Source organism: Poecilia formosa, unplaced genomic scaffold, assembly GCF_000485575.1.
Source record: "Poecilia formosa unplaced genomic scaffold, Poecilia_formosa-5.1.2 Scaffold111, whole genome shotgun sequence".
NCBI classification, from domain to species: domain Eukaryota; kingdom Metazoa; phylum Chordata; class Actinopteri; order Cyprinodontiformes; family Poeciliidae; genus Poecilia; species Poecilia formosa.
This window is the reverse complement of record NW_006800050.1, coordinates 549722-563188: the sequence shown is the minus strand read 5'-3', so window position 1 is coordinate 563188 and position 13467 is coordinate 549722. Positions and strand designations below refer to the sequence as shown.

General features: G+C 39.3%; 1 protein-coding gene across 3 annotated transcripts in view; it reads right to left on the bottom strand.

Moving 5' to 3' along the window:
- Window positions 1–393: 393 nt before the first annotated feature.
- Window positions 394–13467, bottom strand: part of adamtsl3 (ADAMTS-like 3) — an 86577-nt gene continuing 73503 nt past the window's right edge. Inside the window, exons 6-15 of one of the 3 annotated variants that reach the window (XM_007559919.2) lie at window positions 12398–12524; window positions 11785–11859; window positions 9911–10068; window positions 8535–8646; window positions 7946–8084; window positions 7806–7856; window positions 7512–7716; window positions 5495–5642; window positions 5320–5404; window positions 394–1156 (exon numbers count right to left, since the gene is read on the bottom strand). In XM_007559919.2, the coding sequence (XP_007559981.1) occupies window positions 811–1156; window positions 5320–5404; window positions 5495–5642; window positions 7512–7716; window positions 7806–7856; window positions 7946–8084; window positions 8535–8646; window positions 9911–10068; window positions 11785–11859; window positions 12398–12524 (1446 nt within the window). In that variant the 3' untranslated portion in view covers window positions 394–810. Of the gene's footprint in view, window positions 1157–5315; window positions 5405–5494; window positions 5643–7511; window positions 7717–7805; window positions 7857–7945; window positions 8085–8534; window positions 8647–9910; window positions 10069–11784; window positions 11860–12397; window positions 12525–13467 lie in introns of those variants that run through there. The other 2 variants (XM_007559920.2, XM_007559921.2) reach the window with 2 other exon arrangements.

The window sequence follows — 13467 nt, the reverse complement described above, 5'->3', positions numbered from 1 at the left end:
TAAAGGAGGCACTTCGAGCGCCACGGTGGTGTGATGGTCCACAGAAGCACAGCCCTGGGGATGTGTTTTTGACATGAGATACGTCTCTGTAACCATCCTCCAATGCCCACTACTTGAGTTTCGGGGAGTGTATGCACACACACACAGGCACTGGCAAATGCCTGTGTGCAGAAATAAATTTGTGACTATGCTGGATGTGGACATGGGGAGATTAAAGTAAGCCTTGGCTTGTGTTGACAGGATGTTTGGGGAAACCGTTTCAGTGCGGGACAGCTTTTACTGCTGCTGTGAGCGATGGGGACTTACGACCTTTAAGGTTAAATGTGGTGTTTACTTTCTCAAAGCCAATTTTGGCATGGCTTTAGTCATCTACTTTCTAATACTGCATTCATTTGATGTTCCACTAAAATAAACCGGGCCACTTCAGAGACCCGAATGGGGCTTTTATGATTTATAGACAGCAGGAGCAGCCATGTTCACTGGGTCGCAGTTAGGATTAATAATAAAATGTTCAATGAAAACATCTTTCAACGACGTCTGAGTTTCAACTTGTTGTTTTAAATAGTTCCTCATCCTCAAAGGATGAAGTGAGCATTTGTTCTACAAAGACTATCTATACAGGAAATATGTGTGAGCCGCAGAGAACGACACAGGCAGGTAAGATCGATTGATTAATATTTCCTAATCAAGTTTAGGTTTTTTTTCCTACATTATTCTCAGACTTTAGGGAATAAAACCCTAAACACTTTGATTATTTGGGGTTTTTTGGCGAGGGAGAGGTGTCAGCATTTGATTAATAAAGTTTACTTTTTAATTTTTGTCCCGAGTCGTTGCGCATCTTGGAGACAAATTAAGATCCATACCTCCTCCGCAGCTCTCTGAGCACTCGGTAAATCCCTCGTACTCCCAGTCAAGCAGGTCCCCGCCGCGTCGCGGCTCCTCCTCTTCTCCATTTTCGTCCCGGTGACCGAGCTCTCCCGAGCAGGGTTTGCGATAACACGGCTGGACCGAGTCGGGTTTTTCCCCCTCGCACTCGTCGTCGGGCAGCTCGGCAACGGTCTGGGAGAAAGACAGCAACACCTGGCACTTGACCGTCCGCTGCTGGGTCCCAGCTCCGCACGTTCTGCTGCAGGGCTGCCAGGGACCAGGAACGAAGCTGCAGGAGGACAACACAGATGTAGAAAATGTAGAAAATATTTAACTCGTTTCCTTCGCAAATACCCGTGGTTCATGCTTGTGCTGCTCAGTTTTAAAAAATGTAGCCCTGTTCTTGAGTGACATCGTCTAATATCATCTTGGTTTTTCATGAGGGAGTGGAGAGGAAATCCTCAAACTCCAGTTTACAACAACTGGAGCTGATGTAGCAATACAAGTGTAAAACTGAATCCCACTTGGTCTTTAAATACATTTGGCTTTAGCAAAGTGTTGGGTTTGATTACACACTTTCGTCTGCTGGAAGATCAAACAAACAAAAAAAATAAATTAATTAAAAAAAATCAGGCTACGAACTAAGCATCTATGTTTACATAGAATAGAGAGATTTGTGCCATTTCATTTAAGCTTCATGGGATTAACCAGCAGCTGGGCTACTTCTCTTTTGTTATATGGGTCTAAAATTACAGCGCCATAATTTGTAACGACATCCACTTTTGAAAGCGGTCTAATAAGCGCAGATATACATATAAAACCCGTCTTCACTCTGGATTTACAAGAAGACTGATCTGAGAAGTCGCTCTTGGCGCTAAGTGTTCATGTCTCTTGTAATAAAGAAGATCAAACATCTTCTTTGTTAAGAGCCATGTGTTTCGACACAGACCATTTCCATAAACGTAACAGAAGCCGGCGCAATGCGATAACCCTGTCATTGATATCTATCGCAGCCATTAATCTTGTTGAAAAGGAGCCTTTTTAGTTTAATTAGATTTCTCTCTGGAGTTGTTTTTGGAGAGAAAACAAAAGCATTGCTGTGATTGAGAAGAAAAAGAAAAAAAAAAAAGTCAAGCATTTACTGTAATGTCTACCCAAGCTGTTGTCTAATAATCTGTTGTGGTAGTAAAAAGTTTCTGTGAGTGTTTTTTGCTACCAAGACCGTCTCGGGGTTGAGCGCCGACCAGACGAGGAAAACAGATTCCTCCTCACTAACCACAACTTCGGTGTCGTTTTGCATAATTGTCATTTTGCCACCATGAGAATGATGTCACACCAGCGTCGAGTATGTTCTGATTGCAAGTTGGAAAACGGTGAGGTTTTGATTTGGTGTTAAACTGCTATTAGCAAAACAAGCTGTTCTACGTGTTTGAACGCAAACGGACCATGTTAGTAAGTAGACACCGAATGCTACGGCTCAGTTTGTAGTCTATGCTAGCAGACGTCCTTGCATTGGGCCATGTTGGGTAATTCAAACTCTTCTTGTCTTTAAGTGGGAATTTAGAGAATTCGAAAATAAACAAAATTAGGACGTTAAAAGAGACCACACCAGAGATCAAACTTCCTATAGGCTTCCGGTTTGATCGTTCTCCGAGAAGAGTTATTTGAACTTCTTGAATAAATCTTCACTCTACAAACTCAAACTTGAGGTGGAGACTCTGAAATCCCTTCTTTTGTCTTGGGGAACAATTGCATTGAGAACTGACGTGGCCCCGACTGGCATTTGGCGCTTCTTTTTACACTTTTTCATGGATATTGGTAAATCATAATGAGCTACATGCCAGGCTGTACCATTGGCAGAAGGTTTTGGGTCTTCCTGCATAGAGTTTGCATGTTCTCCTCATGCATGTGTTGCGTGGGTTATCTTACAGCCCAAAAGCATGACTGTAAGGTCCATTGGTTCCTCTAAATTGTCTTTAGATGTGAGCATGTGTGTTTCTTTCAGTCCTGTGTATCCCTGTGTTGCCATTGTAACAAATTGGACATCTGTCCATTGTCCTCCTTTCCAAAGTTATTCTAAAGTGCATTTAAATGTGGTGCCTGGCACAGCTACATCTGATTCGAGCTGCTATTCCTTTTCCCACAAGAAAAGGTTTTAATTTCTGGTTTACCTCAGAATACATATTATTCAACTATTTCAGTGTGTATTTACACAATGAAAGGAGCTTCAGCTCGCGCGCAGGACTCCCCCCTCCACCCCCATTCGACCGCAACACAAAAGCGCCACACTGTTTTATAAGATGCCTCAATAAAGAGCTCATAATAACAGTAAAGGCCGTCTCGTTACGAGTGTCCGGGGACTCGCGCTTGTTTGGACAAACGAACGAAATGAATCACTCGCAGTCGGAGCTTGGAACACGAACAACAAAGTCAACATGCGAGCTCGCAGAAATGTTTATCTTCATGGGCTGTTAAAGCACATCTGTCAGTTCAAAAACAATCCCGCATTCATTTGTGGCAGGAAACAACAGATTTTTTTTCTTCTCTCTCTTTTTTTTTTTTTTTTTGTAATATCAGCCAAGGCCACACGTTAATTACATCGATTAAACATCCATCTTAAGAAATATTCTATAAACTGGTAGTAAAAATAATGTGCTTGGCCAGGGTACGGAGGACAAATCGGTTTCACTTTTCTCGTGCCAGGAGTGAGTCCAAAATAGGAATTTCCTTCTCCTCCTTCCTACATCCGTAACAAGGCCCCATGTGGTATGCAGATATTATTGTTGGATTGTGAGCGACGGTGCATTATGGAGAGTTATTTATGAGCTTTTTGACAAAAGAAATGTTTTTTTATATATATATATTGCAACAGAACAAAATCACACGCGTTGGCACTCCTCCCTCCACTCGCCGCCCGATCCAGACGTGTCAACGTAAAAAATGCTCGAAACCTGTTGCTAATATAACTCATGCGCAGCATCCACGTATCGTTGCACGTTCGGGGGACAGAACATCTGGAAGATTGTGGGGTTTGCTGAGGTAATGCTGGAAGGAAGTGCAGGTTCTCAAAAACGATGTTTGGTCTCCTTCACTCTCGGTTTCCCCTCTTACCCCAAATAACCTCCAGTTACGTTCAAGACACACAGATTAGGCACCCAGGAGGTATTTGCAGTCGCGCGGGCGAAAGGTTCTGACGACTGCTCAGACACCGAGCTTGATGGAAATCGGCGCTGACACGAACACAACAGTGATACTGTGGTGGTTTCATGGCGGCACCCAGACCTGTCCACTTCAATTTGACCTCCAGGTTGGTCTGTTGCTCTAAGCTCGGAAAATGTTGTTGAAACTGTGTGTGCCTTTGAAATTACTTCTGCTTTATTTTACCCATGTGGAGAAATTTTATGTTACTAAAGTATATTTTTCTTTTAAGACGAGATCCTGCCAGTTTTTTTTCGGCTTCTGAGCAAAACTGGAACCAGTAAATTTGAGATTATAATCACACCTAAAACATTTTTTGGTCCAGTTCGGCCGACAAAACGTTTGTGAATCTAGTCGTAGATTTGGGAGTTACTTTTCACATTTTATTATCTTTTTATTTGTATTTTATGTGACTGACTGACACACAGTGGTGCATAATTGTTGAGTGGAAATTACATGTTTTTTTTTGGGGGTTTTTTTTTTACAAATAACTCCCTGAAAAGTGTGTTGTTCATTTGTATTTATGCTCCTTTACGCATGTAGCCCCAAATAAAATCCAGTCCAGTCAAAATGCTTTCAGATGTGATCTGATTAGTAAATAGAGCCCAGCTGAGCATCATTTAATCTCAGCTGGTTTTCCAGGGCCAAAAAGGTTTTTACACGTTTGTCCTGTGAAAACCCGCTGCTTTTTTCCCAGAGTTCACCGTCTTTAGCAATTATTTTACACTGTAAAATACAAATTTTCATTTAGAGATTCAAAGATTTCTTTGAAAACTGAAACTGTGGGAAAGGAAGGAAAGAGGTAGGACTCAAGGAAAGAAGGAAACAAGAAAGTAAAGGAAAATGGAGTGAAAAAAGACAATGTATTGTCAATGCCGCCATCTTTAAATGGCTGGAAATTGGTAACAATTATAATTGTTGGCTTTACATTAATTAAAATGTGAAGCCAACACGGACAATTGATTACGTCAATTGACATGCAACTGACTTCATGTTATATCATGTTACGGGTGTTATATCGCCACATATAACATGAAGCCAACTAGAATGTTAGCAATAAGATTCAACATGTGTCTTATTAACTTTGTGTTGGTTTATTGCATAAAATCAAAACAAAAACACGCTGAAGTTTGTAGATGTGATGTGAGAAATTGTGAAATGATTCAAGGTGCATGAATACTTTTGCAAGAATCAAATTAAATTGTTCTCTAGAACCTCATTCAGCGTTTGCTCATGCTTATGGTCGGTACTTACGTTGGCTCCTCGCTCGCAGTCACTTCCTCCTCCAGCTCAATGGCCTGTTTCTGCCAGACAGGCTTCGCCTCAATAGGGAGTGTGTCTGGAGCAAATTGCACAGATCCGCTTAACATTGCGTGAAACCACAAAGAAAAAGGACAAAAGCTGCTCAGTGTAGTGCGACATTTCCCACCTATGGATTTGTAGCACGGCACTGCAACCAGACACTCCTCCTTGATGTGGGGTTTGGTGGTTGGGTTGCAGCCTCCGGCGTGGATCCCTCTGTGATCGATGCATAAAACCACCCTGTAGCGCAGACCTTGTCCACAGGTCACTGTGCACTGGTGGTGACAGGTCACACAATTCTCTCTCAGTCCTATTTCACGCAACTTTTACAGTCATGCTCATTTTCCTTTAGAATTATTATTGTTGTTTTTTTAAATATCAGTCTGAAACTGAAGGGAAGCGAGGAGAGAATCCTTCCGAAATCTCATCAAATCTCTCGTCACGAGCAAACTTTATGGATCTTCTGCCAAAACAAGCACGTTAAAGGAAGAATGTGCTGCACAAACAGCATTCCGGTTTTTACAGGATCTGACTGCCAGGGCATGTTCCCGGTGAGAAAGAAAAAAAAAAAAAAAAAAAAACTGGCAATCAGGAAGTTGCGTTGGACTTTTACCGTAGGGGTTCAGTTCAAGAAATAAACTTGGCCAAATTGGCCGTTGTGCGATAGCACACGGAGCAACTGGTGTTAATGATGCAGCTCTTTTATACAAAGTAAAATATTTGCATATTTGTTCCCAAGCAGTAATGAGTGTTTTTCTTACAATCAAGATGCAGCTTAAAACGAACCATCTGTCGTTCTAGAGAATCACTTACTGGCATAGTTTGTTTTTGTTGTTGTTGTTGTTTTTTTATTACTATTTCTCTGTTTTCTTGTATTTGTTTATGGCCACATTTACAGATGAAGTTCCCGTAGCTGTAGTAAATGGAAAGAGAATCACCTCCAGGTACTAACCAGGTCCAGAAAACATTTGACTGTGTTTGGGGGAGACATCACTGCACTGTAGAGTCAATTTAACAAAGCCCTGACACTAATTTGTCACTTTTAAAAGTTTAATGACATTTGTGTCAACTTCCCATACTCTGATACTGCTGGATGCTGCATATATTTCGAGAGAGTAATCTCTTCTGAGTAACAAGGTTCTGGTTCTGTTCTGGAGACTACTGAGGAACATCTGGAGATGATGGTGCAAAAAAAATGATTCTTCATAAAATCAAGAAAATTGTGAACCCTCTTTAGGAAACAACAACAAAAAAAAGTTTTCTGAGCTGCTATAATACAGACCACTACGGGACACCCTTCCTGTCATCAGTATCGACAGCAACTCTTTGAAGAACCGTGGGTAATATGAGTCACAAAAACATTTTACTTCTCTTTGGGATTAATGAATTATTTTTTAAATTTAATTTGTGAACAAAAGCACAATTAAGACCAAGAAACACACCAACTTTAACGTTTAAAGGTCCCTTTACTGTTTAGTTAATTCCTAACGAAAGTGTACTTTTAGTTTTCAGGCATAAAAAGTTGAAAGACCCAATAAAAGAAACAAACCTGGTAACACTTGAGTTGAAGGGCTGTTAATAAGACTGACGTGATGCTGTCATAAACACGACATAGCAACAGTCATGGACATGAAGGAGTCCTCATGACTCATGACTATTTATGACTGTCATAAAGTGTCATTTGGTAAATAATTACATTTTTAATGCAAAGTTGACACTTTTAATACAACTTTTAGAGCAACTCTGCATTAAAAGTGTCATTGTTTACAGAATGACACTTCATTACAACAGTTGTAAACATTTATAAAGACTTCTTCATGTTTATGACTGTTATGACATTTTTCCTCCCCATCAAATAAAGTGTTACCAGAAATGTTTATGAAAACTAAAATAAAAAATCAAGATAGGATATTTTGTTGAGTTTTCTCCCCTTTTTTTGTTAAAGCATACTACAAGGGTGTTTTTGTTTTCATAAAAAAAAAAGAACTAAGAAGAATTTATAATAACAAAGGTAAATCATCCCAAGAGGAATTTTCCTAAACATTCACAGAAAAACTCAAATGTTTTTGTGAAGATCCTGATTACAGACCGAGAAATGAGAAGGATTTCAGCATCATAGCAAAAAATGTAAAGGAGATACCTACAGGTGACCATTCCTGAGCCACCCAGGTTGGACAGCTGAAAGAGTTGCAGGGCTGCAGGATTGCCGTCTTTGGCGAATAGAGACACTTCCACTCTTCGGTGGGGGTGATGTTACCCTGCATGTCTTCCTCCACACACGTCACAGAGCGACTCTGGATGCCGCCGCCGCAGGAGGTGGAGCAGGCCGTCCATGGGCTGCTCTCCCAGCTGGAGGAAGAAAACGTCAGATCTGACATAACGGAATAACGCGCTTCACGTCTATGTGTTCATTTTGTCTTTCTGAACTGTAAACATACCGAGGCAGGGGGTGGTAGAGATCATACGGCATAATTTCTTTGTACCCATCACTGAGAAAAAGAGACGATGAAATAAACTGGATTATGCTGTTAATATTAACCAATTAATATCATTGCTAACCAAAGATCCAGAGCCCTACCTGTCCAAACAAGGCTCCATGTTGCACTCCTGCAGTTTGGGTTTGGGTTTAACATTTTCAGGGTAATAATGGCAATACTGGTCCACAACCACCCGACCAGCTCGTAGGTCATAGCACTCTGCAGATGTCAGCTGGTAACCTGTGGGTAAAGTTGCGAATAAAGACCAAGTGAATTTAGTGAGACAATTATTAAACATTAAAAACAACTCTATTACTCTGCAAATTAATATAAAAAGAAAAGTTAAACTACAGGGATTTCAAATAAAACAAATAAATGTGAAGAAATGTCATCAAAAAATAAAAGAAATAATAATCCATGTTAATGTTTGCATTATTTTCAGAATTAAAACTAAATCAAAGGAACTTATAATAAACAGAATTATTAAAATATTGACTTTATCAAGTGTAAACATGAAACTTTTCCATATCTAAAGACATACATTATAAAAACCCTAATAAATAGTTGTCATTAAATTAAGTAAACTAATAAAAAAAAATAAAAGTACATTATATCAAAAGAATGAATATACATGAATATTTGTTTTTCTGTGTGCTGCAACGTAATTGATCAGAAATCAGCCAGGCTTGCCTCCACCACACGTGACGGAGCAAGGGAAGAAGTCAGTTTCCCTCCAGCGGTGAATGATGGGCTGATAGTAGATGTACTGGATCCCACTGTCTGCAACACCAGTAAGCTGGATCTGTAGAAGAAAAAAAAAGGAATCAATGAAATACGTCACACTCTCCATTTCTTCTCACTGTCCCTTCGAATAAAAACCAGACAAAATATAACAGCTTCGTTCTATTTACATTCAAGTTTCGGCAGTCAATGATTGCATTCTGAGTAGATCGGGGTTTAATTTAAAAAGCTGCTGTTCAGTATTTAAAAAAAAAAAAAAAATAAATATCACTTAAAAACATGGTTACAGAGCACCGACATGCACGGATCTGCACCTGGCATACTAATAACGCACAACACAGTGAATGCTTCAACACATGCTGGCTGTCTGTTTTACAGCAGGGGGAAGTAGTCAGGAGATTCATTTGCATTTCATGTCGACGTGGTTCACACTACTCCAATATCTTTCAATCTAAACACATGAAACCAGAGCTGCTTTGCACCCTGCTAAACGCAGGGAGGTTCAGCCGGAGTTTGTAAATGAAAGCCTTATCTGGACCTACTGTGGAGGTTTTCATAAAAAAAGGAGTTGGAGTAAAGCTGCATAAGGACTGAGTGTTGGTTGGTTTTTAACAGTGTGAAGCTGTCAGAGATTATTAGCTAAGAAAAGCATTTCAAATCCTTTTGACGGGTGTAGCACTTATTTTCCTTAGTTTTAAGCACAGGCTTGAGAGCTGACGGAAAAATATTTTTTAGTAAATAAACGCTTGTTTACACACCCAGTGTTTCATTTTCAGTCAGACATGTGTCCAGTTCCCCTCACGTTGGATTTTTCAATGCTACGGTTATAGTTCCTACACATAAATGTCACCAAAATGTGTCATGAAGAAGAAGATTGCAAGTTTGACTGGTATACAAGAATAAATGGTTCAAAATAAAGTAAAGAAAACGGCACTTTGAAAATAAAATATGCGACACGTGCAACCATCTGTTATCATCTTGTTCAAATCTGTTGCATAAAATCCGTTGGCGGGTTTTATTAACTACGGAGAAAGAAAGTAAAAAAAACAGGAGGTGACACTATGTCAAAAACTAACTTTGTTAATGCCCTGTAGATTTTTTGAGATGCGTGATGGAAAAACAACATTATTTTATAAACTTGTGAGAACATTGCAAAAATATTCTTAATTTTTTTACATTTTGATCTGTGTTAATATTCTTTAAAAGATCAGAAGAAGTTTAAGGGGATGTTAAGTTATGAGAATTGAGCTTCACGAGTCAACTCGGTCAACTGCTTGTGATAATTCACCATATTTGTATTTTATGAGCATCTTCCACATTCTTGCCTTGACGGTGAAGTCCGCTCCGAGAGGACCAGTCATCCGGAGGATTTCTTTGTCTGAAAGCTTCTGAAAATCCAGGGTGGTGTTCTCCAAGTAGTATTGCCCCGATTGGTCCAACATCAGTTCAGTTTTTTCCCCTAGCAGAGTCTTAGCCTCCACATCTGAAGATAAAACAAATCAGACAACTAAAACAAAACCGCAGACGTCCGAGTTCAGGTGAGCCGTTATTCTGCTCAAATACTTTCGTTTGTTTTTGTCGCCAAAATGTCAGAACTTCATCATCATCAAACCCAGTAATTTCTCAGTGGGGTTTCATTATTACCGTGTCACCGTTCTTCAAACAAAACGAAGAAGGAAATAAAAAATGTGATTAAAACGTCCAGAGGTCTTAACGGACCGCTTTGATTTAGGACGGACCACACACAGAGGTTTAGCCGGAGCCAGTTGCACACAATGAGCGCAGTCTGGTTTCGCTGTTTGAAAGCCAAGAGCAGCGGCGCAGCACTGCCAGCAGGATCACGAGCAAGATCCGCAAGGAGGCCGGCGCTGCTGTGAGCTTCTGCCCCGTTCGACCCGACCTCAGCTGTGACACCAAGCCTCTAAGTCCCGCGTGAACGTTTAAAGAACGGCTGCAAACAAACAGGAGACGTATTTCAGTTCAAAAAGTGGAACTCGTAATATAGAGATATAGCCACTCAAGTAATTATTCCTGCTAATTTAGACGAGTACGTCTGATGAAAACTATAAACTTAGTGTCTTAGACTTTACTGCTCAATTAAGACCATTGAAGTCTGACTGAAATGCTTCTTCTTTAGCGATGACCTGTAGTTGCCTCCCCACCTTGAGGACGGGGTCACATCATCGGTCTTCTCTGTGTCTGTACAGCCAACGCTATAAACATATTGTCATAAAAATATTATTTAATTTGTATTTTGTAATAAATTAACAAAACACTTTGTGAGAAACGTAACTTTGGGTTTTCTTTAGCCGTCATCCTTCATAATTTAAACATTTATGTCTTGAAATCATGCGTTTCAAGACAAATACTTGAAATACAATTTGGTCTACTCAAAATACTGCTTTCGATTTGGATTAAACTTCTCGAATAAATCCACTCTTGGTTGATCTTCTAATTTATTGGAATTCACTGCAATGCTGTATGGTGTACCATTTTTAATCCGTCAAAAATATTTAAAGTTGTCGTCGCAGCTACAACTTTAAATAGTTTCCAAAAACTATGCCGCACCAACACCTGCAGAAATAAACCTATAATGACTCCTTTACTGCTATTTTAACCTGGAACTTATACTCTTTATTTAAATTTTCTGTTAAAATGCTAAAAGATCCATAAAAAGTTAAATAATTTGCATTTTGTCAAACTGAAAAAAAAAAAAAAAAAAAAAAAAATCAAGATACTGACGTCAGGTTTAATTTAACTTCACCAAAAAGTGAAACTATGATTACCGTGTTCATTTTACATCAAATTAGTGTTACACTAACACTTTCTAGTAAAGATTTTCCAAAATATATCTCCTTTTTTCATGCCTACCAAAACCTGAAAAACAGTGAAAACCCTGTTTGTACGTTTCTATACATTTTCAGCTGAGCTCTGAAATTGGATGAGAGAATATTCTGTCTCTGAAGCGCTGAGAGCCGATACAAAATCTGTTTAGATTTTGTAAAGGGAGAAATTAATAACTGTACCAATATAAAAAGATTAAGGAACATTTAAATTCTAACAAATAAATAAGATTAAGTAGTGAAGATTCAAACATAGTGCACTTTGGATCAGTGTGCAACCAAAGAATAAAAAACATAAATCTAAAAACTTTTGGGTAGTTTGGATGGAAGGGGACCCCAGACCTACCAGGACTTACACAAGTGATCCGGGCCTTTCAGGACCAGACGGACATGACGGCTCTGATAGGGAACGACGACCACAGTGTCCTCAGCTTGAGTGGGACAGATAAAAAAAAAAATAGGTTTAAGAAATATTAACAAACACGTATAAATGTAAAAAAAAATATGTTGAATTCCTTTTAAACAAAGCGTAAAATAAATACAGATTTTATACCAAAGACAAGTAGAGCTAATTCAGAAAAAACATCAGTTGATGCAAAGATGATATATTGTTGAATTTGAAGGAAATGTCATTCATTTATGAGTGGAAAAGCAGAGAATTATGTAGCAGTCACATTGAATTTAACAGTTTTTAAGAGTTCCTTGAACTAATCCGTTTTAAGGGAAAGCTGCTGTCAGATTTTTCTAACTCATTTCGGGTTAAAAAAAAAGAAGTAGCACTGAAAAACCTCCCAAACCAAGAAGAGACGTCTGCTTTTCTGAGAGCAGTTCTGTTCGTGAAAAACTCCCCTGCGGACGTTTTTAAACAATATTCGTTTAAGTTTGAACTACGCCTAAGTTTTATTTTTTTATAGGAAAAAAAAAAGTTACTTGCTAATTAGAGAAAAAGCAAGAATCAAGCATATTTACTGTTCCCTGAAGTATGCTGGGACTTGTAATGGCCTCGCACCAGCCTGCAGGACGAGCCGTCTCCGTTGCAGATGCCGCAGTTGTCTTCCTTCGCCGTGCTGCCCAGTTCATGATCGCAGCCAACGATCTGCAGCACGGAAACAGACGGAAACATCTTGATGTCCTGAAGGACTGACTGGGTAACGGAAGTGGTGATTTGGTTGTGTTGTGTTAGGTAAGGCGAAATAATCTGATTTGCAAACGTAACTGAAAAAGGCAATAAGTAAGATGTTAGACTGCAACGCCTCTGTGGGATTTTAAGATATTCAAGAGTGTCTGGATACGTCAATAAACTGAAGTGGCTTTGTAAAGAAGAGAGGGGCAAAATTTCCTTATAATCACAAGAGGGAAGGGAAGTTACACAGGAAACGACTTCTTCAGCTTATTGCTGCTGAAGGAGCTTCTTCATCTCATCACTACTTTTGTGGATGTTTATTTGAGGCAGCAGCTGCGACAGCATCAAGTTCAGCCGAAAACGTCTCAGGAGGACAATAAAGTGTCCAGTATATCACTCAGTGAGCTGTTGTGTCGCATCTTTCTCCAGAAACAATGTAATGAATTCAGAACAAAACCCAAAACCCTTTGCAGAAACTCCCAAGGAAAGTGTTCTTTATTTTTATTTTTTTTTTATTTTTAACTTTGCAAGTCTCGTGAAACAATCCAAACAAACCCCTCGGTGTGATGAATATTTATATCTAATCTTTGCTTCGCTGCGATACCATCAAAAGTAATTTGCATCTCATTAAATTTCATCATGTTCTCTGCTTTTTTTTTTTAATAATTTTATTTCTCAACATCCACAAGCATGCGTTGTTGATTGATGGAGTTTTTCACTATTTCTGTCAGTAACACAAAACCAAAACCACTCTGTGTTTCTAAGCATTGTAAAATAGCGCACCACCAAACTGTGCGCCCATGCACACGAGCAGCACCGCAAGATGTTACTTCATTCATTCGACCGAGAAAAGAAAAAAAAAAGTATTGTAAACTATTTCCTGGATGGTCGGTCAAAAGCCACATCTTTCAAATTG